The sequence below is a fragment of the Dendrobates tinctorius genome, unplaced genomic scaffold, assembly GCF_039654945.1.
Source record: "Dendrobates tinctorius isolate UK_male_01 unplaced genomic scaffold, ASM3965494v1 ptg000028l, whole genome shotgun sequence".
Lineage (NCBI taxonomy): Eukaryota > Metazoa > Chordata > Amphibia > Anura > Dendrobatidae > Dendrobates > Dendrobates tinctorius.
In genome coordinates, this window is record NW_027361696.1 from 70,119,181 (window position 1) to 70,143,412 (window position 24,232).

The 24,232-nt window shown below is 43.3% G+C and overlaps 1 protein-coding gene across 7 annotated transcripts in view; it reads right to left on the minus strand.

The window, feature by feature from the left end:
- The window catches only part of PPFIA3 (PTPRF interacting protein alpha 3), a 136,385-nt gene that overhangs the window by 78,995 nt on the left and 33,158 nt on the right, over nucleotides 1-24,232 (minus strand). For all 7 annotated transcript variants that reach the window (XM_073570947.1, XM_073570952.1, XM_073570951.1 and 4 more), the window contains exon 3: nucleotides 10,982-11,083. In XM_073570947.1, the coding sequence (XP_073427048.1) occupies nucleotides 10,982-11,083 (102 nt within the window). The remainder of the gene's footprint in view (nucleotides 1-10,981; nucleotides 11,084-24,232) is intronic.

A 24,232-nucleotide genomic window follows, 5' to 3' on the forward strand; every position in this document is an offset into this window, starting at 1 on the left:
TAAGTCTCCTTACACTGACTTAAAGGAGAAACTTTACCCCTTACACCCCCTATTGATGAGTGGTAACTTTTGTTCGCTGGATTCAGTGATTGGCAACTTCTTCATGCTAAATGTGCTCTGTCTGATCTGTCTGATCATTAGGTATCTAGAGCAGGCTCCCTCTTCTGGCTTCCGCAGAACGACAAGAAGATGTTTTAAGACAAGCATGGAAAGGTGTTGCAGCTATTTGGCATTCCTGATAAATCGTCCTGGGATCAGGCTCTTCAGACAAAACATTAAAAAAAATGTATCAGCTCATCTTCAGCTTTTCAACGAAAGCCTCAAGGGCAAATATGCCCCAAACAAGTCAACCGAGGAGAAGAATCTCAATATAAGGGCTTCTTATATAATCTCTTGTGTTCTGCTAGGAACACACACTCAACTTCTCAAATAAGGGTGTAAACCACTCCGCTAACATACCTGACAATTATGTAGGCATGCTTGTTTTTATGGGCAGGGTGGACAACATAATGGAAGCTCCGGGAGACAGAAACGTATCAGTCCACAGGAGATTTTAAAGTCTACCTTTCAACACCTTATAAAAATCTAAGACAAGGGCATCGTCAATCTGGAAAGTAATTCTAACGATAAATCACCCACAACAAATTTATTTGGGTGCAAAGGATCTGTCCAAAGCATTGAAAGGAGCAGTAAACCCCAAATCTGAAATTTGGAGGAGTCGTAAAAGGGGAATACTAATACTCATGCCGTGTCTTCGGAGCTCCTCAGGAGTAAAGGTATACGATATAAAGTAAAGACTAGGTGGCCAAGGATTTTTTTTCTGCCGTACCATAGAAGAACGTTACAGTCAACCTATCACCACATGGAAATGGCTGATAACAGAGAACAAGAGATGGCCTTCAGGTTCACACCAAATAGACTTCACACACTAATTCAGTAATGTTGGCCATGTATATGGGACAACTGTGATCTGTTGTGTTGGGGGTAGACAAGTTGAACCACTGGGTCTAGGTTTGGGGTTCTCCAAATAAAAAAGTTCCTGAGAGATTCATAGGAAAGGCGACCACATGCTCTCGGGTGCAAGGTTTGAGGAGGTTAATCAAAAAGACAAAATAAAGCCACTAGCCACTTTTGCAAGTCACACCTTTTTCCCACTCCCACCCCCGAATAGGTTTTGCAGGTCACGCCTGTGAACATGTCTGGGCATTGGGGTGGAGTCTGTTACAGCACAAGACTTGCACCATAAAGAGAAAACACATAAGGAGATGCTTTCCCGGAGGGTACTGGGCACCTTGAAGACTTATCTACTCTTTTGGGAGGTCTCCTCTTTACATGGGGAGTTGGCCAGTAAGCCACACACATTAGATCCTTGGTTGATCCCACAAGTTCAAATAATTTAATCATTAGGTAAATCACTGATGGTAAATATAGAGGCAGGAACACAGAGACAGAGAAAGAGACCGATGAGGAGAGAGAGAATAACCTAAGTGGAAGTAGAGACACACAGACACATAGAAAAAGAGAAACAGGAGAGAGGCATAAAGAGAGGCACGGAGAGAGAGAAAGAGACAGACAGGGAGACACAGAAACAGAGAGATAGATATGAAAAGGGAGAGAGACACGGAAAGGGAGCGAGAGAGACAGAAACGCAAAAGGAGAGAGAGAGAAAGAGAGACACAGACACGAAAAAAAGAGAGAAACGAAAAGGGAGAGAGAGACAGAAATGGAAAGGGAGAGAGAGAGAAAGAGATGGAGAGAGGGAGAGCGCGATACAGATATGGAGAGGAATAGAGAGACACAGATACTGAGAGGGAGAGAGATAAAGCAAGGAGAAGAAGAGAGAGAAACAGACATGGAGTGGGAGAGAAAGAGAAAGACACAGAGAGGGAGTGAGAGACACAGATAAGACGAGGGAGAAAGAGAGACACAGACAAGGACAGGGAGAGAGACACAGACATGGAGAAGGGAGACAGAGAGAGACACGGAGAGGGAGAGAGATAAGGAGAGGGAGAGAGACAGACAGGCACAGACAGAGAGAGAGAGAGACAGACAGAGAGAGAGAGACACACGAGAGGGAGAGAGAGACACGGAGAAGGCGAGAGACACGGAGAGGGAGAGAGCGATAAAGAAAATTTGAGGAAAAGAGAGACACAGACATGGAGTGGGAAAGAAAGATAGACAGACACAGAGAGGGAGTGAGAGACACAGACATGGAGAGGGAGTGAGAGACACAAACATGGAGAGGGAGAGAGAGACACGGAGAGGGAGCAAGAGACGCAGACACGGAGAGGGAGAGAGACAGACACGGAGAGGGAGAGAGACAGACACGAAGAAGGAAAGAGAGACAGACACAGAGAGGGAAAGAGAGATATAGACACGGAGAGGGAGAGAGAGATATAGACACGGAGAGGGAGAGAGACACAGAGGGAGAGAGAGACAGAGGGAGAGACACAGAGAGGGAGGGAGAGACACGGAGAGGGAAAGAGACACAGACACGGAAAGGGAGAGAGAGAGACACGGAGAGGGAAAGAGGGACACAGACACGGAGAGGGAGGGAGAGACACAGAAACGGAGAGGGAGAGAGACAGGGAGAGGGAGAGAGAAACATAGAAAGGGAGAGAGAGACAGGGAGAGGGAGAGAGAGAGACACAGACGGAGAAAGAGACACAGACACGGAGAGGGAGAGAGAGACACGGAGAGGGAAAGAGAGACACGGAGAGGGAAAGAGAGACACGGAGAGGGAGAGAGAGAGACAGACACGGAGAGGGAGAGAGACAAAGACACGGAGAGGGAGAGAGAGAGACACAGAGAGGGAGAGAGTCAGACACAGACACAGAGAGAGAGAGAGACACAGACAGACACGAAGCAGGAGAGAGAGACATACACAGACACGGAGAGGGAGAGCGAGACATACACAACTAGAAAGCGACTCAGAGAGAGACAGTGATGAGAAACAAAGACAGACAGAGATATCTATATTGAGCAAAACTGTTGAACTACATCTTCCTTTTTTGCGATAGATAGACAGACACACAGATAGATAGATAGATAATAGACAGATAGATAGATATGAGATAGATACATAAAAATCACACTGAGCCTCTCTCAAGCAAGTGTGAGCCAAAACGTCGCTGTGATGGGCTATTAAACAGAAGCACCTCTATTTTTTCACCTTGAATGGTGTGCTGCCTCCATTTTTTTGAATCTCTACATAATGTTTGGTACATGCCTGGGGGACCTTGCACGCTATTTGCTATATTTTTTATGCTGCTTTTAATTTTCTGATTTTTCTAGATAATAGATAGATAGATAGATAGATAGATAGATGACAGATAGACAGATAAAAGATAGATAGATGGCAGATAGGTAGATATATAGACAGACAGACAGATAGATAGATGGAAAAAAATCAGGCAGCACTCCCGTTCAACGTTTCGACCTCACAGCACGTTCTTTGTCAAGCACCGTGCTGTGCTTGACAAATACCGTGCTGTGAGGTCGAAACGTTGCACCACTTGGTGCTGGATTAAAGTCCACAACTTTTCCTTGAACTGGAGTGCTGCCTGATTTTTTTTCCATTTATATTTTGCGTTGGACAACCGCATTACTCAGGAAGTATTACACCCAAAATCTGCTCAAGTTTGAGCTACTGTCTGTATTTTCTAGATAGATAGATAGATAGATAGATAGAAAGATAGATAGAGTTGTGGCCAAAAGTATCGACACCCCTGCAATTCTGTCAGATAATACTCAGTTTCTTCCTGAAAATGATTGCAAACACAAATTCTTTGGTATTATTATCTTCATTTAATTTTTCTTAAATGAAAAAACACAAAAGAGAATGAAGCAAAAAGCAAAATATTGATCATTTCACACAAAACTCCAAAAATGGGCCAGACAAAAGTATTGGCACCCTCAGCCTAATACTTGGTTGCACAACCTTTAGCCAAAATAACTGCAACAAACCGCTTCCAGTAACCATCAATGAGTTTCTTACAATGCTCTGCTGGAATTTTAGACCATTCTTCTTTGGCAAACAGCTCCAGGTCCCTGATATTTGAAGGGTGCCTTCTCCAACCTGCCATTTTTAGATCTCTCCACAGGTGTTCTATGGGATTCAGGTCTGGACTCATTGCTGGCCACCTTAGAAGTCTCCAATGCTTTCTCTCAAACCATTTTCTAGTGCTTTTTGAAGTGTGTTTTGGGTCATTGTCCTGCTGGAAGACCCATGACCTCTGAGGGAGACCCAGCTTTCTCACACTGGGCCCTACATTATGCTGCAAAATTTGTTGGTAGTCTTCAGATTTCATAATGCCATGCACACGGTCAAGCAGTCCAGTGCCAGAGACAGCAAAGCAACCCCAAAAGATCAGGGAACCTCCGCCATGTTTGACTGTAGGGGCCGTGTTTTTTTCTTTGAATGCCTCTTTTTTTCTCCTGTAAACTCTATGTTGATGCCTTTGCCCAAAAAGCTCTACTTTTGTCTCATCTGACCAGAGAACATTCTTCCAAAATGTTTTAGGCTTTTTAGGTAAGTTTTGGCAAACTCCAGCCTGGCTTTTTCATGTCTCGGGGTAAGAAGTGGGGTTTTCCTGGGCCTCCTACCATACAGTCCCTTTTCATTCAGACGCCGATGGATAGTACGGGTTGACACTGTTGTATCCTCGGACTGCAGGGCAGCTTGAACTTGTTTGGATGTTAGTCGAGGTTCTTTATCCAACATCCGCACAATCTTGCGTTGAAATCTCTTGTCAATATTTCTTTTCCGTCCACATCTAGGGAGGTTAGCCACAGTGCCATGGGCTTTAAACTTCTTGATGACACTGCGCACACGGTAGACACAGGAACATTCAGGTCTTTGGAGATGGACTTGTAGCCTTGAGATTGCTCATGCTTCCTCACAATTTGGTTTCTCAAGTCCTCAGACAGTTCTTTGGTCTTCTTTCTTTTCTCGATGCTCAATGTGGTACACACAAGGACACAGGACAGAGATTGAGTCAACTTTAATCCATGTCAACTGGCTGCAAGTGTGATTTAGTTATTGCCAACACCTGTTAGGTGCAACAGGTAAGTTACAGGTGCTGTTAATTACACAAATTAGAGAAGCATCACATGAATTTTCGAATAGTGCCAATACTTTTGTCCACCCTCTTTTTTATGTTTGGTGTGGAATTATATTCAATTTGGCTTTAGGACAATTCTTTTTGTGTTTTTTCATTTAAGACAAATTAAATGAAGATAATAATAACAAAGAATTTGTGTCTGCAATAATTTTCAGGATGAAACTGAGTATTATCTGACAGAATTGCAGGGGTGTCAATACTTTTGGCAATAACTGTAGATAGATAGATTTGTGACCCATTTGTGCGGCTTCGGCTCAGTGATAGTTGAGTCTGTGTCTACATAGATAAACATATAGGAGATATAAATGGATCTCTCTATGAAAATCAGACTGATTCCTGCAGACTAGAATATTATCTTGTATATAATTAAATGCCATTTTTAATGTAAACATTCTTCGTAACTGGGAAGAAATGTTCTCTCTTCCATCAGCTGCTGCCAGGGCTGTGGAGTCGGAGCTCATTTTGGTGGAGTCGGAGTCGGTATAAAATGGACCGACTCCGAAAATATATAATAAATTGGGTACAGTAATTCAATGCAGAATGTGCTGAATATTTTTTCATAGGAATTTGGGAAAGTTATGAAATGTCCTATAAATGACTGTTCTATTCCTGATCTAAGGCTACATTCACACACAGCGTTTTTCCTGCGTTTTTTGAGGATACGTTTTTCAGTTGCAAAAGCAGATCAGCTTTTTAAAAAACCGCATCACCTGAAAGGTTTTTGAGCTCATAGATAATGTTTTCAATAGCAAAAGCAGATTAGAAATCTGCTCTATCTATCCATATATCCATATCTTTCTATTCATATCTTATCTGTACCAAAAAGAATGAAAGCCGGGTAGTACACAGACTAACACTCCTTTTTTTTAGCACCAGTCAGGTACACCTCATAGCTGCCCAAAAGGACGCCCAGGACAGGCATTGCTCGTCTTCAGTAACATCAACATCAAATGATAGTTGGAATAAATAGACTGCATTCATCACCACATCTTCTTAAGGTGCAGGCTTTATTTTCAAGTGTAGGGGTGTGCAGTATGAGGTTCGCAGCAGCTGAGGTGTCAGTGGTGAACTCTAGCACCAGTGAAGCTCCTCCTCTACAGACAAGGGTACAACACAGACAAGTAAACATTCAGAAAGAAGGAAGACACTTATCTCAGAAGAATTGCTAGAGTGAACAGGATAACAAGCTGAAGGTAATTACTTCTTAAAGCATATTAAGGCTATGTGCCCACGGTGCATGTTAAAACGCACACCAAAAACCGGACTCCTTCCCAGAAATCGCGCGTTTTTTCCGCGCGATTTCACCGCGATTATGATCGCGATTTTGCCGCGATTTTCGTGTGCGATATTCAAGCACTTTCCAAGCGATTTGAAGCATCGCTTGGAAAGTGATTGACAGGTTGGTCACACTCGTCAAACATAGTATTTGACAAGTGTGACCAGGTTTTTACTATTGAGGCCGCCTATGCGGCATCAATAGTAAAAGATAGAATGTTAAAATGCTAAAAAAAATAAAAAAATTGGGGTATATTTACCTTCCGACGTCACCGCGATGCATTCCCGGGCCACAGCGTTCCCAGTAATGCCTTGCGAGACCTGTGATGACGTAGTCTCGCGTTGCTATAGCGATCTCGCGAGACCGCTAGAGTCACGCGAGACTACGTCATCACTGGACCGTGCCGCAAGGCATTACTGGGAACGCTTAGGCCGGGAATGCAACGCGGGACGCCGGAAGGTAAATATACCCCGATTTTTTATTCTTTTTTTTACAGGGGTATGGTACCCAGGGCCTTGGTACAGTCTCCTCTCCTCCACACCGTGGGTACCAACCGCACATAAGACGCTTAACTTCGCGCATGGTGGGCATAGCCACATGCGGGAAGTAAGCGATTCTCATGCATTCCTATGGGTGCGGAATTGCGGCAATTCTTTGCGATTCCGCACAAAGAATGAGCATGCTGCGATTTTTTCCGCGATGCGATTCCGCCGCGGAAAAAAGGGCAGCATTAGCACAGCATGTGCGGAATGCCATAGGAATGCATGGGGGGCGTTCTGTGCACGATTTTTAAACGTTTTTGCGCCGAAAATCGCGGCAAAAAGGCTTAAAAATCGCTACATGGGCACACAGCCTTAAACTTTCAATGAACTGTGCATAAATAGATATTCCAGTATACTGTATGTTCTCTCTGTATGCTTGATGCTTGTTTGTTTTTTCTTTGAGCTCATATACTTTTGGGAAGCTAGCTTTTATACAATATACATACAATAAACAGGGAAAATACAGCAACAGGATTGCTGAGGACTTATATAGGTATAGAAGCCAAAACATCAAGTTATTAGCTCTGTTATCAGTTTCTTTGTTCCTGGAGTATGATACACAACAAACTTGCTCCCTCCCTCCTCCCCTCTTCATAGACTGTGAAGCATTTAGTGAGCTGTACCCTAATAAGAAAAGCCTTGGAAATTCAGAGTAAAGCTATCTAATAACATATTTTACAAACTTTATATTTGTCATTTGCACTATTGATTTATGCTAAGTTTGTTTTATTTCTATCTAAAATTATACAGTGGGGAAAGTATGTATTTGATACACTGTCGATTCCCACCTACAAAGAATGGAGGGGTCTGAAATTTTTAATCATAGGTACACTTCAACTGAGAGAAACAGAATCTACAGGAAATGTCTGACCTCTGTAATTGCAAACAAAGGTTTCTGTACCAAATATTAAGTTCTGTTTTTCTATTGTATCAAATACGTATTTCATTCAATAAAATGCATATTATTTAAATCATACAATGCGATTTTCTGGATTTTTTTAGTCTGTCTCTCACAGGCGAAGTGTACAATTGTTGACCTCTCCATTCTTTGTAGGTGGGAAAACATGCAACATTATCAGTGTATCAAATTCTTATTTTCCCCACTGTACATGGTTCCCTGTTCTTGCTGGAATTATAATATACATTATTTTATTTTATAGGACAAAATTATTTTGAGAGTGAATTTATATGATTACAAAATGTCTAAGAAGCTCCCCATGAAGTCAGCTGTATTTGAGCATTTCACAGTGACTCAAGATGAAAAATATTTTGTGTGTCAATGTATGACAAGTGACCCAGAGGAAAACAAATGCTGTGATGCCAAAATCAGCGCATACTCAGGCAGTGATAAAAATGCTCCTACAAGAGCTTCCAATCTAAAAAGACATTTACAACGCTTCCACCCAGAAGTTTTCAAAGCTGTTACTGACAAAGATAACAGCAGCACCAAGAAACCCGCGCCCAGCACTTCCTGCCACGCAAATGAGGAGGAAAGAGCATCTCAAACATCATTAACAAGATATTTTGTAAGTGACAAAGTTACTCTAACAATGACAGCAGATATGTTTAAAAGACAGTGCATACAGCTTGTTGTGAAGGATGGTGTACCATTATCACTATTTGCACGACCAGCTTTTACAGCTCTTAATGGAGAAATGGCCTGCAAACTTGGTGTTTCTCTGGAAAGAGAAAGTATTAGAAAATTAGTGACTGAAGAAGCCCTTAAACAAAGGTAAGATCTTAAAAAGACTCTCAAAAGACGCTTCATGTTTCTTAAAATGGATGCCTGCACACGTCACAGAGTGAACTATTTTGCCATCAATGTTCGATATGTTTGTGACAACAAAGAAATTGTTACCAAGACACTGGCAGTAAAAGATACTAAAGCTCATCACAGCAGCCAGTTTCTCCAGGCCTTAGTGGAAAAAGTCCTGCAAGAGTACGAACTCAAAAAAGAACAGGTTCTTGCTATTGTAACGGACAATGCTTCAAACATGATATGTACAATTAAACTGATGAATGAGAGTAATGAACAACAGCTAGAAGAAAATTTAGGATTCAGTATGTTTGAGATGGAAGGCCACAATGCTGTTCATGTAACTGAGGAAAAAACAGATATTACAACAGAAGAACAGCAAAATTATACTTTAGAAATAGATGATCTTGTTGAAGCTGCTTTAAAACACTTTCCTATTCATCACATGTGTTGTGTTGTGCACACGCTGCAGCTGGTAATAAGAGATAGTCTGCAAGAGGAACATGCTGAAAATCTGATTGGAAAAGTGAGGAAATTGGCTATTGCCGCCAGACCCCTAAAATTGATTCCATCTTGAAGAGACGTGCTGGGAAAGGGGCAATTGTCGATCAAGCCACTCGGTGGGCAGCACTTATTTAATGATTGAGCGATTGCTTGAACTAAAACCGTTTCTTACAGATATGGCAAACCTTCAGGTAACCCTAAATGAAGGTCAATGGACACAGGTGGCTGAATTGAAGGAATTGCTTAACCACCCATTTACCGTGACTAAAAAATTGCAAGCTGTGGATTTAACTCCTGGCATTTTCATAAGGGAGTGGAATAACTTGCTATTTTGCTTGTCCCAAAGAGGTGGTTTAATCACAGATGGCATTTCTGCTTCAATGAAACGGAGAGAGACACAGCTATTGCAAAATGAAATTTTTCTTGCAGGTGTTTATGTGGACCCAAGTCATCGTATACTGCTTGATGATCAACAGCTTACTAAAGGAAAAGAAGCTCTGACTGAGGTAGCAGTTAGGAAGAGTGGCCTACAGGAGGACTGCCAGGTGCAAGAGGACTTGGGTCCTGACAGTGCTACTGCTGCCATATCTTCATCCTCATCAGATGAGGAGTTTGACTTTGACAAGTATTTGGATGACATGGAGCAGGAAAAGCGTTGCCGCAAAGAAAAAGACTTCACTCCGTCTCCTATAGCAAGCAGATTGGCCATATTTCAGCAAAATGTTTCACTTGCTCTCAAAGAAATAGAAAAATTCAAACGTTCATCAAAGCTGACTGTGCATGAGGCAATTCCTTTAGGCTGTGTGCCAACGCTGCGTTTTTTAAGCGTTTCCGCAGCGTTTGTGCCGGATCAGACGCTGCAGAAACGCTTAAAAGATGCTTCAAATTAATTTGCATGCTTTTTTGGCTTTTTGTGCCAATGCATGTGTTTTTAACCGCACAGGAATCGCTCAGTGGCTAAAAACGCAGCATGCTCATTAATTTCCACATTGCTGAGCGTTTTTAGCCTTCCCCAATGTTTCCAGAAAACGCGCGTCAAAAAACGTGGCAAAAACGCGCAGCTTTTTTGAGCAAGAATCGCGCGGAGAAAAGACGCGCGTTTTCTGGGAAGGGGATCAGTTTCCTGAGCGTTTAAAAACGCTAGCGTGGGCACATAGCCTTATACCTGGAAATTGTTAGAGATGCTGCCCATGTGGTTACGGCTTTGCCTCCAACCCAAGTTAGTGTAGAGAGGTTGTTCTCTGGCCTTAAAATTATTAGGTCAGATTTGAGGTCATCTATGAAGGAGGATCTGATGGAGGCAATTCTATTTCTTAGGACAAATTCATAGACTGCACAAATGTTATTTAGTATGTTTTTGTTGAAAACTGTTTTTTGCGACTTACATAGTTTATTACACAGTGTTATATATGTAATCGATATTACATAGTGTATTAGATATTTACAATTTATTACAGTTTTTTGTGTTCTAAAGTTGTATTCCAAAAAATATATATTATGTTCTATCTAAATATCTTGATTATTGTATGATAAAAATGATTAAGTGTCTGATGTTCACATTGCACTACAATAAATTTTTCACTTGAATATAAGCAATATATGTGGGAGTCGGTGTAAGGGAAATTGAGGAGTCGGAGTCGCAGGTTTGGCTTACCGACTCCACAGCCCTGGTTGCTGCACCGGAACCTGATGGCTACTGAAATAGGAGGGGAAAGAAGAGACAACCCCCTCACGGGCTACTACCTGCCCCGAACACTCCCACTGTCATTTCCCCACTCACCCGAGTGTTATTTCTCTCTGCTTTCAGCTCAGCAATCTCTTCTTCTCTCTCCAGAAGTTGCTCACGACACAAGTTCAACTCCTTAGTGAGTGCTGCAAATTCCTAAGAAAACAAAAAAAATGCAATTTATGTAAAAATATACAAAAAAAGTACATTCTTAGAAAAAAAAAGTCTTACAAAGGTGTAGATTTCAGGGACACCCATCTGATTCCCTTCAGCAGTTTCTACAGAGGATTTTGTAAGTTATCCCGATTAACAGTGGAAGCGCGGTGTCGCCACATGCAGAGGACGAGGTTTAAAATGTCTTACGGAATAGTTGAAGGGGAAAAAAAGTGAATTTTCTGCCAATTGCACAAAGGTGAGGAAGAGATGTGAGAGCGGCAGTGGGATCACACTGGCGGCTTTGTGTAACCCTGGTCTCAGGGGAGCAAGTCCTACACAGACCCCCTTCAGCACACTGCCTGCTTTGTGTAACCGGGCACCTCACTAGACCTTTTCTATGGCTTTTTAGGCTATTTATTTTTTATTACCTTTTATGTGGACAATTCACAAATGCTTTGCACTATGATATATTACTAACCCCTCACTATCACCCATAGAAAGTAATCGGAATGTTGCTGGTTATATGCCCTCCCAATGTACTCCCATGAATATTTATTGACCATAGAAAATCTGTGAATCGACCTGGAGTGCCCCGAGTGATTGAGAAAGACAGCCCATTGTGAACACATGATGGAGATCGACTTTATTATTTGTTGATCATTACCTGAATTCTTAAAAAAAAAAAAAGTATGTTTTCAGCAAAAAAATAAGTCAGGTTTTGCAGAAGGTGAGGTCTGGATTACTAAGAAGAAAAGTTGAAGAAGGGGTAGCGTGGGTTGTCAGCACCCGTGGCAAGACAAGTATTTTTCAACTTTTAACAGCTAGGCTTAAAATTTATAAAATTATTATTTATTTTTTATTACAATTTTGTATTTTTTGCAACAATTTTATTAACCTAGCTCTAAATCTAGCCTTAACCCTAACCCTAGTCCAAGCCCTGACCCTAGTCAATCTCCTAACACTATACCTAATGCAAACCCAAACCCTAACCTGAACCATAGTTATGGTTAGAAAAATGATGCATCCGAGTGCTGTGCGATATACGCTGACACAGTGTTATGATGAGTCACCGAAGGAGGAAAAAACAAAATACTAGCTAAGTCCAGAAAAACCAGAGAGGTTGGCAGTTATCGGATTGCAGACCCCTGAACCTATCCACAACAACTAGCAGTAGCCGTGGGGGGTTCCTACGGTGCCCTAGACCCCTCGATCACAGCCGGAGAACTACATAGCCTAAAGACAGACAGGGGAAAAACTAAACTGCCCCAGAGCAGACCCCAAAGCAATAGGCAGCCCCCAACATATAATGACGGTGAAGCAAGATGAAAACACTAACACAGATAGAAAGATAGGTTGAGCAAATGATGGGGCCCAAGCTAACTAAAATAGGACAGGATAGGAAAGCTGCTGTCTGCCATCCGCAAAAACCCTATCCAAAATGTGCCAACCGACTGATAGGAAAAAAAGGCCCTGAAGTCGCTAGGCTTCAAAATACTAAATCAGCACTCAGGTATATTCTGAAGACAGAGCAAAAGATCAACAGATCAGAGACACAAATGGAATTCAGCTCACCCCCGGCCGGGGTTGGCAGAACTCCCAAAAAACAAGGCAAAACAAAAACAAAACTGAAGTGTACAAAGCAGAGCAGAAAAACTTAGCTTTCAGACACAGGAATCAGACTGGTCTCCAAGAATCCAGCAGGATCACCAGCAAGGCAGAAGGGCGTCGGCTGCCTTATATCCAGTCCTCAATTCCAGCCACCCAGTCATCATCTAGCTGCCCAGGTGTTTGGTAATCAGCCTCACTACCTTCCTTCACCAGAGGAGGGAGTTCATCAGACCTCAACGGTGAAGGGAAAAATTAACTCACAACACACCGGCAACGGAGGAGATGGAGAAATTAATTTCTCTGCCTCCTCCACAGCTGTGCTCCGATCCTCTCTGTGTGAGAAGCTCAGAGCACAGTCACATGACACTTGGATGATTCTCGCAGCAGAGCAGGAGCCAAGGGTCATTAGCATATCGCATCCAATCCTCTTGCATCGGATTCCATATGCTAGTCTGACCCCGGCCTTTCTGTCATTTCAGGAGAACTTGCAGCAAAATGTCTGTCTCTAAATTCTCCTTCTTACATAGAATTTTAAAAGCGCCAACTGTCATTTCCTATGTAGGAAGGAGGATTTAGAGGAATACACATATTTTGCTGCAAGTTCTCCTGAAATGACAGTTATACTTTTTATTTATTTTACATAGATTTAAACTGTAAGGCCGGGGTCACACTGGCGAGGAATAAGGAGGAGTGAGAGGTGTTAAAAGCATGCATTACACACGGACAAATTATTCTCTATGGGTTTGCTCCCAACAGCCGTATATTTCTCGGGCGTATTCTACGGTCCGTGCCAATCGCAGCATGCTGTGATTGTCAGCGTACTACGCCCGTAATACGCCAATGCAAGTCTATGGGTGCGCAAAAAATACGGATTACACACGGACTACACATGTGACTTGCGAGAAATACGCACCCGGTGTCTTTTAGAAAAGCCGGCAATTCAGTGCGCTATACAGTAAACTCACACTGACAGGTTTAATAAAGAAAGAAAGAATAGATATATACACATAGAATGCATTGTGAGGTGCCAAGGGGAGAGGTACTATAAAACAGGTATATTTCTCCCCGTTTCATTTCATATGTCTCCCTGTACTGATGATGAAGCCAGTTTATTTCACTGTAATCCAGTCCTGGTTTCCTTAGTGATCAGCATGGAAAGGACTGGTAGTTCCCCCTCCACTTATTCAATCCAGGTTTTGGTTTCCTGACTGGTCCAGCTGATATAATCAGGAGGAGCTGGGATCTCTCAGTCTATCGTCTGCTGAGCTGGGAGCTGACACAGTAAGATTACATGGACTTGTTTGCTGTTATATAGGTTTATTTTGTAGTTAGCCTGCTATTGTTAGTTAGTGGCCAGACGGCCTTAGATGTTTTATTTCATGTTTGGCATGTGTAACATTGAATAACAAGTGTGCACAATAAATATGCCGTGTCCATATTCATGTGGAACTTGCTAGTCTGCTGAAGTGACTTCATAGCCACATGCTTGTGCCAAAGCAAAGATCCCAGCTGAGCTATCTATCCCGACAAATGGTGTTTCGAATGCGGGCACTTGTGGCTGCTGGACTGTGACTGCAGAGAAAACGCTGTGTATGTCCTGTCTGAAAGCTTCTGCGCTTTTGAAGAGCCAAGAGTCCAGTAATATGGAGGAACTAGTGAAGCAGTTATTGCAAGCAAATGTGCAACAACAGCAGACTAATGCTTGCTTCCAGAAGGCTCTGGAGCAGCAACACCAGATGCAGCAAGAGCAGTTGGAGGCAATAAAACAGGCCTTGGTTCAGCAACCCCGAGATGAGGGAGACCGTGCACAAAGCGCTGCTAGTGCGCAGAAAGCCGTACAGAAGACTTTGCTTAAAATGACCGCAGACGATGATGTGGAAGCATACCTCACCGTGTTTGAACGTATTGCAGAACGTGAGCACTTACCACTGGACAGATGGGCTGAGGTAGTTGCTCCATTTCTAAGCGGAGATCCACAAAAGGCCTATTACGATCTGAGTGGAGCGGATGCTATGGACTATATCAAACTCAAAGGCGAAATCCTGGCAAGGCAGGGAGTAAACACGTATGTACGCGCACAGAGGGTGCATTTATGGAATTTTGTGGAGCATCAGCCAGCCCGCTCACAAATGCATGATCTCATCCATCTAGTAAAAAAATGGCTGCAACCAGAGGCTTTGACGTCCGCACAGATGGTGGAGCGTGTTGTTCTAGACAAGTACCTGCGGTCCTTACCCGCTAAGATCCAGATGTGGGTTGGACAGGGTGACCCAACTACCGCTGACCAGTTGGTGAATATGGTCGAACGCTACAATGCTTCTGAAAGCCTACTCCAAGGGACGTTAGCACCCCACTGGCTCCCCAAGAAATCGCTGGAGAGTCCTGCGAAACCTACTTCATCTTCAAAAGAAGAGAACGTCACAATGAAGGGGAGCAGACCTACAAAGGACTATGGAGGTGGTACGGGCTCACATCAAGCCAGCAGACCTCGTCTGGGATCTCCATCAAGGAGACAAGGGCCTATACAATGTTGGCGATGTCGCAGGCTTGGCCATGTAGCAGCTAACTGCCCAATGACTACAGAGCCAAGGGACTGTAACGCTACGAGGCGTCTTTCGTTATATGTGCAGTCAGTCTGTGTGGCGGAGACCCTCACGGGAAATGAACAACACGTGTGCCACGTCGAGGTTGACGGTTATAGTGTGAATGCTGTCTTGGATTCCGGCAGTCAAGTAACTTTGGTACATGCCAGTTTGGTGGACTCTAGCGCCCTAACGAACTTAACCGTGGGCATTAGTTGCATCCATGGGGATACTAAGAACTACCCCACTGCCTGGGTTACTCTTGCCACGCCAGTAGGGACCAAAAGACATCAGGCGGCAGTCATAAAGTCTATGGGACACAGTGTAATCCTGGGAAGAGACTTTCCCTTATTTTGGGACTTGTGGAACTTCAAAAGTGGCATGAACCCTCTAGTTGAAGACGGTACTCCGGAGCTAGCCCCTGAACCATTGCAGCAAGACGACGGAGAACCCATCTCAGAGGAAGTACTAGAATCTGCGGACTCTCCTCTGGCTGTGTATGCAGGCGAGGCAGATCAGCTAGAGGATGTTTTAGAAATGCCTGATCTTGAGGTGGCCCGTGGTAAGTTCGGGACCGCTCAGCACCAGGTTCCTACTCTAGCAAGGGCGTGGGAAAAGATAAAGGTCTCCGAGGGAAGTCCATTGTACCCAGGGGCTCAAAACGAGTTCCCACACGTGGCAGTGCAGCAGGATATGTTGTATCACATAGACAAGGTGCGAGGGGTGGTGTTAGAACAACTAGTGGTACCTAAGTCCTTTCGCCAGGTAGTTTTGGAGTTGGCACATAAACATGCCTTGGGAGGACACCTGGCGGTAGAAAAGACAAAGCACCGTATTCTGCAACGTTTCTTTTGGCCGGGTCTAGTGGGAGACGTGACCCAGTACTGTCGGTCATGTCCTACGTGTCAATTGACCGCACCTATGTCACATTTTAGAAGCCCCTTAGTGCCCTTACCAATAATAGAGGTGCCCTTCGAGAGGATAGCAATGGATATAGTCGGCCCATTAGTTAAATCTGCCAGGGGTCATCAGTACATTTTGGTAGTATTGGATTACGCCACGCGTTATCCCGAAGCAGTGCCCTTGCGGAATGCCAATGCGAAATCAATTTCAAAAGAGCTGGTTAATATGTTTTCCCACACCGGCATTCCGAAAGAGATACTTACGGATCAAGGGACCCCCTTTATGTCTCGTATACTTAAGGATTTATGTAAACTACTAAAAATCTCCCATTTGCGTACCTCAGTATATCACCCTCAGACTGACGGTTTGGTGGAGCGCTTTAACAAAACCTTAAAGGGAATGTTGAAAAGGGTGGTGGATAAGGACGGGAGAGATTGGGATGCCCTACTACCATACCTCCTGTTCGCTATACGTGAGGTACCCCAATCCTCCACAGGCTTTGCATCTTTTGAGTTGGTTTATGGGCGGTGTCCTAGAGGCCTGTTAGATATTGCCAAGGAGACTTGGGAACAAGAGGTGACTCCTTATCGCAGTGTAATTGAACACATAACACTTATGCAGGACCGAATTGCAGCAGTTATGCCAATAGTTAAAGAGTGTTTAGAGCGCGCACAACATGCCCAAAGCACGGTATACAACCGAGCGGCAAAAACACGAGTCTTTCAACCCGGAGACAGGGTGTTAGTATTGGTGCCTACCGTAGAGAATAAATTTCTTGCGAAATGGCAGGGACCATACGAAGTGCTGGAACGAATAGGTGAAGTAAATTATAAAATACACCAACCAGACAAGAGAAAGCCCGAACAAATATACCACATAAACATGCTTAAGGCCTGGCGGGACAGGGAGAGTCTGGTGGCAGGAGCTGCCCTTGAGGATGGGCCTCGAGGGGCACCACCTTCTAAGGTGAAGGACCCCCAGGTAGCTCCGCCAGAAGTGGGTATTGCAGACACGCTATCTGAAAGCCAAAAATGAGAGACCAGGGAGTTCATACAGAGGAACGCAGATATTTTCTCGGAACTTCCTGGCCGGACTCACCTAATTAAACATGACATTGTTACTGATCCACAGGCGCGGGTACGGCTAAAACCATATCAAATTCCGGAGGCTGGGAGACAAGCCATTGCCCGGGAAGTGAAGAAGATGTTAGAGCTCGGGGTCATTGAGGAGTCCCGGAGTGATTGGGCTAGACCTATCGTACTGGTGCCCAAACCCGATGGGACTATCCGATTTTGTAACGATTTTCGGAAAGTAAATGAAGTATCGAAATTCGATGCCTACCCGATGCCAAGAGTCGATGAACTGATAGAGAGACTGGGTTCGGCCAGGTACATATCCACTATTGACTTAACAAAAGGTTATTGGCAGATTCCCCTCACGGAATCAGCCAAAGAGAAAACTGCCTTTGTTACGCCCCAGGGATTATTCCAGTACCGAGATATGCCATTTGGGTTGCTTGGTGCCGCAGCCACCTTCCAACGTCTAATGGATATTATCCTAAAACCCCATGGCCAGTATGCATCCGCGTACTTGGACGACATCATTATCTTTAGCGATGACTGGGACACGCATTTGTCAAAAGTACAAGCTGTCTTAGACTCCCTAAAAACAGCTGGGATGACTGCCAATCCCAAGAAATGTACGCTGGGATTGGAAGAAGCTCGCTATCTGGGATATAGCATAGGGAGAGGCGTTGTGAAGTGGACGCTATTCAAAATTGGCCACGACCGGTAACCAAAAAACAGGTTGGAGCTTTTTTAGGGATCGTTGGTTATTATAGGCGGTTCATCAAACATTTTGCGACCATCGCAGCTCCTCTCACAGATCTTACTAAGGGGTCGAAATCTGTCACAATAAAGTGGAACGCAGAAGCAGAGGAGGCCTTTCAGCGATTGAAAACAGTCCTCTGTGACCAACCAGTGTTGGTTGCACCAGACTTTAAACGGGAGTTTATTGTCCAAACGGACGCCTCTGGGGTGGGCCTCGGCGCGGTCTTGTCTCAAGAAGTAAATGGCGAGGAACACCCAGTGGCCTATCTAAGCAGAAAGCTTACGAGAGCAGAAAAGAACTACAGTGTAGTTGAGCGGGAAGCCCTGGCTGTGAAATGGGCCCTATGCACCTTGCGCTATTATTTACTAGGTCGCCAGTTTAGACTAGTGACGGACCATTCGCCCCTAACGTGGATGTCCCGGGCAAAAGAAGGCAATGCGCGGGTGACACGCTGGTTCTTAGCATTACAAAGGTTTAAATTTTCTGTTGAGCACAGGGCGGGCACAGCGCACAGAAATGCAGATGCGTTGTCTAGAACGCACTGCTTGGTGACTCGTCGTGTCCGACCCCACGGGCTCGAACAGAGGATGGGGGTGTGTGAGGTGCCAAGGGGAGAGGTACTAGAACACAAGTATATTTCTCCCCGTTTCATTTCATATGTCTCCCTGTACTGATGATGAAGCCAGTTTATTTCACTGTAATCCAGTCCTGGTTTCCTTAGTGATCAGCATGGAAAGGACTGGTAGTTCCCCCTCCACTTATTCAATCCAGGTTTTGGTTTCCTGACTGGTCCAGCTGATATAATCAGGAGGAGCTGGGATCTCTCAGTCTATCTCGTCTGCTGAGCTGGGAGCTGACACAGTAAGATTACATGGACTTGTTTGCTGTTATATAGGTTTATTTTGTAGTTAGCCTGCTATTGTTAGTTAGTGGCCAGACGGCCTTAGATGTTTTATTTCATGTTTGGCATGTGTAACATTGAATAACAAGTGTGCACAATAAATATGCAGTGTTCATATTCATGTGGAACTTGCTAGTCTGCTGAAGTGACTTCATAGCCACACGCTTGTGCCAAAGCAAAGATCCCAGCTGAGCTATCTATCCCCACAGCATATATATATATATATATATATATATATATATATATATATATATATATATATACAGTTTATATATATATGTCATTGTGACAAACATATATATATATTTATGTTTCACAGAGTTCTTCATAGCAGAATAGCCGGCTTCTATCAAATCATTCCCAAACCCGACATGAAATGACACATGGTTTACATTCAGTAAAGCATTTCAATTCATGTTTTTTTATATATGTCCCTGACTAATAATTAGATGAGGGTTTGTGTGCAAAATTTGGGAGTTGTAGTTGTTATTTTAAGCGGTTAATTCGTTAATGCGTGGGCTTCCCACTACCCTGTAGCGGTGGCGAATGGGTTAATCTAACAAAGGGTTAATGTCACCATTCGATTGTACGGTGACATTAACCCTTTGTTAGATTAACCCATTCGCCACCGCTACAGGGCAATGGGAAGCCCACGCATTTTTTAACAACGAATTAACCCCTTAAAATAACAACTACAACTCCCAAATTTTGCACACAAACCCTCATCTAATTATTAGTCAGGGACATATATAAAAAAACATGAAATGCTTTACTGAATGTAAACCATGTGTCATTTCATGTCGGGTTGGGGAATGATTTGATAGAAGCCGGCAATTTAATTAGCGGCTATTCTGCTATGAAGAACTCTGTGAAATATAAATATATAAATATATATATATATATATATATATATATATATATATATATATGTTTGTCTCAATGTCTTGTGTGTATATATATATATATATATATATATATATATATATATATATATATATATATATATATATATATATATACACATTCCATGTGTCTATATCTATTATTTCGTTTCTGTTAGAAACCCTGTCATAGGGCTCCATTATATGTGCATTTTGCAGGGCGGCGAGAAAATCTCGCCATACGGATTGCATACGTATGGCATACGGATTACGTGCAGATGCTTACATGCGCAAAATACGCGACCACACCTTGCTTACGGATGACATACGGAGCACTATTTAGGGGTCATTCATCCGTATTACGCCTGTAAACTACGGACCGTATTTTGCGTCGGTTAGTGTGTCCCCGGCCTAACTGTCATTTCAGGAGAACTTGCAGCAGAAGATCTGTGTTTGCCTTTAGCTCCCCTTTCCTACATAGAATTTAAAAAGCACCAAATGTCAGTTCCTATGTAGTAAAGAAGAGTTAGAGGCAGACTAAGAAATTCTGCTGCAAGTTCTCCTGAAATGACAGTTACAGTTTAAATCTATGTAAAATAAATAAAAAGTGTAACTGTCATTTCAGGAGAACTTGCAGTAAAATATCTGTGTTTTCCGCTAAATCCGTCATTCCTACATAGAAACTGACAGTTGGTGCTTTTAAAATTCTATGTAATAAGAAGGATTTAGAAGCACAGACATTCTACATCAAGTTCTCCTGAAATGACAGTTGCAGTTTAAATCTATGTAAACAAAAATAAAAATGTGCTTATTTTCACATGTTGTATTAATTTCTAAAATAAAAATCAATGATAGCTTCTCCTTAAATAGTTTATTTCTCTTTACTAGTTTTAAAATATTCAGAACTTTCTAAAGAAAACCAAACAGCTTTGAGTTGACATTTTTTCCAAGATGCGTAACTTTTTGTGTGGTGGTGATCTGTAGCTTTTATTGGCACCCTTTTGGCATGCATACAGTGTTTTTATTGCTCTATGTTACATTTTTTTGGGGGGAGGGAAGTGCGATGACAGAGAAACGTCAAATTTGCCATTTAGATTTTGTTTTCTTTAAGTTCTTTACAGTATGTGTTGATTAATTTTATATTTTGATAGATCAGACATTTACAGATGAAGGGTTGCCAAGTATGCTTATTTTTATTTATTTTTTGTTTTTTAGTTCCTTTAATTTTGGATTGGATAAACAATTATGTTTTTAATATATATACAGTGGGGGAAATAAGTTTTTGATACACTGCCGATTTTGCAAGTTTTCCCACCTACAAAGAATGGAGAGGTCTGTAATTTTTATCGTAGGTTCACTTCAACTGTGAGAGACAGAATCTAAAAATAAAGAAACAGAAAATCACATTGTATGATTTTTAAATAATTAAACTGCATTTTATTGCATGAAACAAGTATTTGACAGGACAGAAAAACAGAAGTTAATATTTGGTCCAGAAACCTTTGTTTGCAAATACAGAGATCAGAAGTTTTCTGTACTTTTTGACCAAGTTTGCACACACTGGAGCGGGGATTTTGGTCCCCTCCTCCATACAGATCTTCTCCAGATCTTTCAGGTTTCGGGGCTGTCGCTGGGCAACATTGAGTTTCAGCTCCCTCCAAAGATTTTCTATTGGGTTCAGCTCTGGCGAATGGCTAGGCCACTCCAGTACCTTGAAATGCTTCTCACAGAGCCACTCCTTAGTTGCTGTGTGTTTCAGGTCATTGTCATGATGGAAGACCCAGCCACGACCCATATTCAATGCTCTTACTGAAGGAAGGAGGCTGATGGCCAAAATCTCTCGATGCATGATCCCATCCATCCTCACTTCAATACAGTGCAGTCTTCCTGTCCCATATGCAAAAAAGCACCCCCAAAGTATGACGTTTTCTCCACCATGCTTCACAGTTGGAACGGTGTTCTTAGGGGTTGTACTCATCCTCCTTCTTCCACCAAATGCGGAGAGTGGAGTTGATACCAAAAAGTTCTATTTTAGTCACTTCTGACCACATGACCTTCTCCCATGCCTCCTCTGGATCATTCAGATGGTCATCAGCGAACTTAAACAGGCCTGGACATGTGCTGGTGTGAGCAGGGGAGCCTTGCATGCCCTGCATGATTTTAATACACGACGGCATAGTGTGTTACTTACGGTAATGTTTGAGACTGTGGTCCCAGCTCTCTTCAGGTCATTGATCAGAACCTCCCATGTAGTTCTGGCTGATTCCTGACCTTTCTCAGAATCATCCTTACTCCACAAGGCGAGATCTTCCAGGAAGCCCCAGACCGGGAAAGATTCACAGTCATCTTGAGTTTCTTCCATTTTCTAATAATTGAGCCACCAAGCTGCTTGCCTATTGTCCTGTAGTCCATCTCAGCCTTGTGCATGTCTACAATTTTGCCCCTTGTGTCCTTAGACAGCTCTTTGGTCTTGGCCATGGTGGAGAGGATGGAGTGTGATTGATTGAGTGTGTGGACAGGAGTCCTTTATACAGGTAACACACTCAAACAGGTGCAAATAATACATGTAAAGGTGGCAGAATAGGAGGATTTCGTAAAGAAGAACTAACAGGTCTGTGAGAGTCAGAATTCTTGCTGTGATCAAATACTTATTTCATGCAATATAATGTAAATTAATTATGTAAAAATCATACAATTTAATTTTCTGTTTTCTATTTTTAGATTCTGTCTCTCACAAGTACAGTGTACCTACAATAATTACAGACCTCTCCATTCTTTATTGGTGGAAAACTTGCAAAAGTTTGAATAGGAGGCGGATGTGAAGGTAGTAAGGATTACACATTTCCTTTGTATTTAAGGCAAAAAAATAAAGAAGAATATATATATATATATATATTGTGGTGCAGTGACCGCTGTGTCCGCTAGGGGGCGCTGTGTGGGTGTCCCAGGACAGCCGTATAAACATTTCCATTGCCCTGATAGGTGTAGGATACTAAAAGATCATAATGATCAGCAGAGGTACTGCTGACTAGTATGTTCTGTTACAATGTGTCAGGGAAGCCTGTGTGTGGTTGTCTGCAATAGGACCTTGGGTGAGGTCATAGCCATGTGATCACCTGTGGGTGTGGTTATGGACCACATAAGGTACCTGAGGTCTGGTCACATGTGGGTGAATGCTGGGACCTGATTGGTCCAGTTTGGAAGGTCCCGTGAGGAGAAGGATCTCCTCACTAACAGCACGTGTGGACGCTGTGACTAATGGCGATGTGTGCCTGACCGTTCCCAGGGAGAGGGAATGAACATTAGCAGTGTAAAGCAGCATGCAAGGTAACCCGGAGACGGGACTGATACTGAGAGACTGTATAGCCTGCTGGCTAGATGAAGCACAGTCTGTGTGACTAGGAGGGCTATAGGGGAGCAGAGCTCCAGTGTGAAGATACCCTGCTGTCTGCTATAAGACTGTTGCATGTTACTGCTGGAGGTTTATGAAGGATGAATAAACCTCATGGACTATGATTTGTTGGAAAATCCTGTGCCGGATGTGTTTTTTATCGCTGCAAGCGAGTGTCCCCCAACCCTGAATGACAGCGCTACCTCACAAATGGTGGAGAATTGCTAAGGGCAATATAGTAGCCTTGTTGCTGGGGGCAACGGAAAAGGACTGCCAAAAAAAACAAAAAAAAAAAAACTTTGTTGCTAAGGGCTGCGGTTCCAACAGCACATGTTGCAGTGCGGCAACGCTGAGCCAGGAGGACTGACTGTTGTGGAAGCCGTATACTGACAGCAGCTCAGTGAAAGAGACTGGTGATTGCTAGGGTGCCTCTGCGGATAAGAGGTACCTGAGGACCTGTGTAGCCGACACAGGTAACGACAGGTGTTCGTTGTTGTACTGACCTGGGTCAGTGAGCAAGGTCCTGGAGGGTCAGTGTTGGGAGGTTCTGGGAGAGGAATCGGATCCCTGGAACACGTGATATGACCTTGGACCTGGTGAGGCCGGTGTGTTGGGAGACCCTGGGAGGAGGGTCGGCTCCCTGAATAGCACCCGGTGTGCCCTGTGTGTTGGACGGTCTCAGGCGGAGACGGTACGTCCTGAATAGCGCACAGACAGGATACGTGAGTTTTTTTGGAGTTTTTCGTGCATGTGTTTTTTTTTTTTCCTTTGCAAAACCTGAAGGTGCTTGCTGTGGCTCAGTGGGGTCACGAGGGTCTCGCAGCACAGGGACCTGGTGTTTTTCTTTTTTGGGATCTCCTCTTTGAGCATTGGTAGCAGACGCTGTCTGTCTACACCATCCTACTGCAGCTGTATTGCATGTGACTAAGCGGATACAGTAGTTGTGGCTTACACAACTATTAAGGGTGAGTACCCTGTATTATTTCTTTATACCCATTATACCTGCACTGGTAAGGCCCTATGGGCGCGCTGTTGTGGTTTCTTTTATCTTCG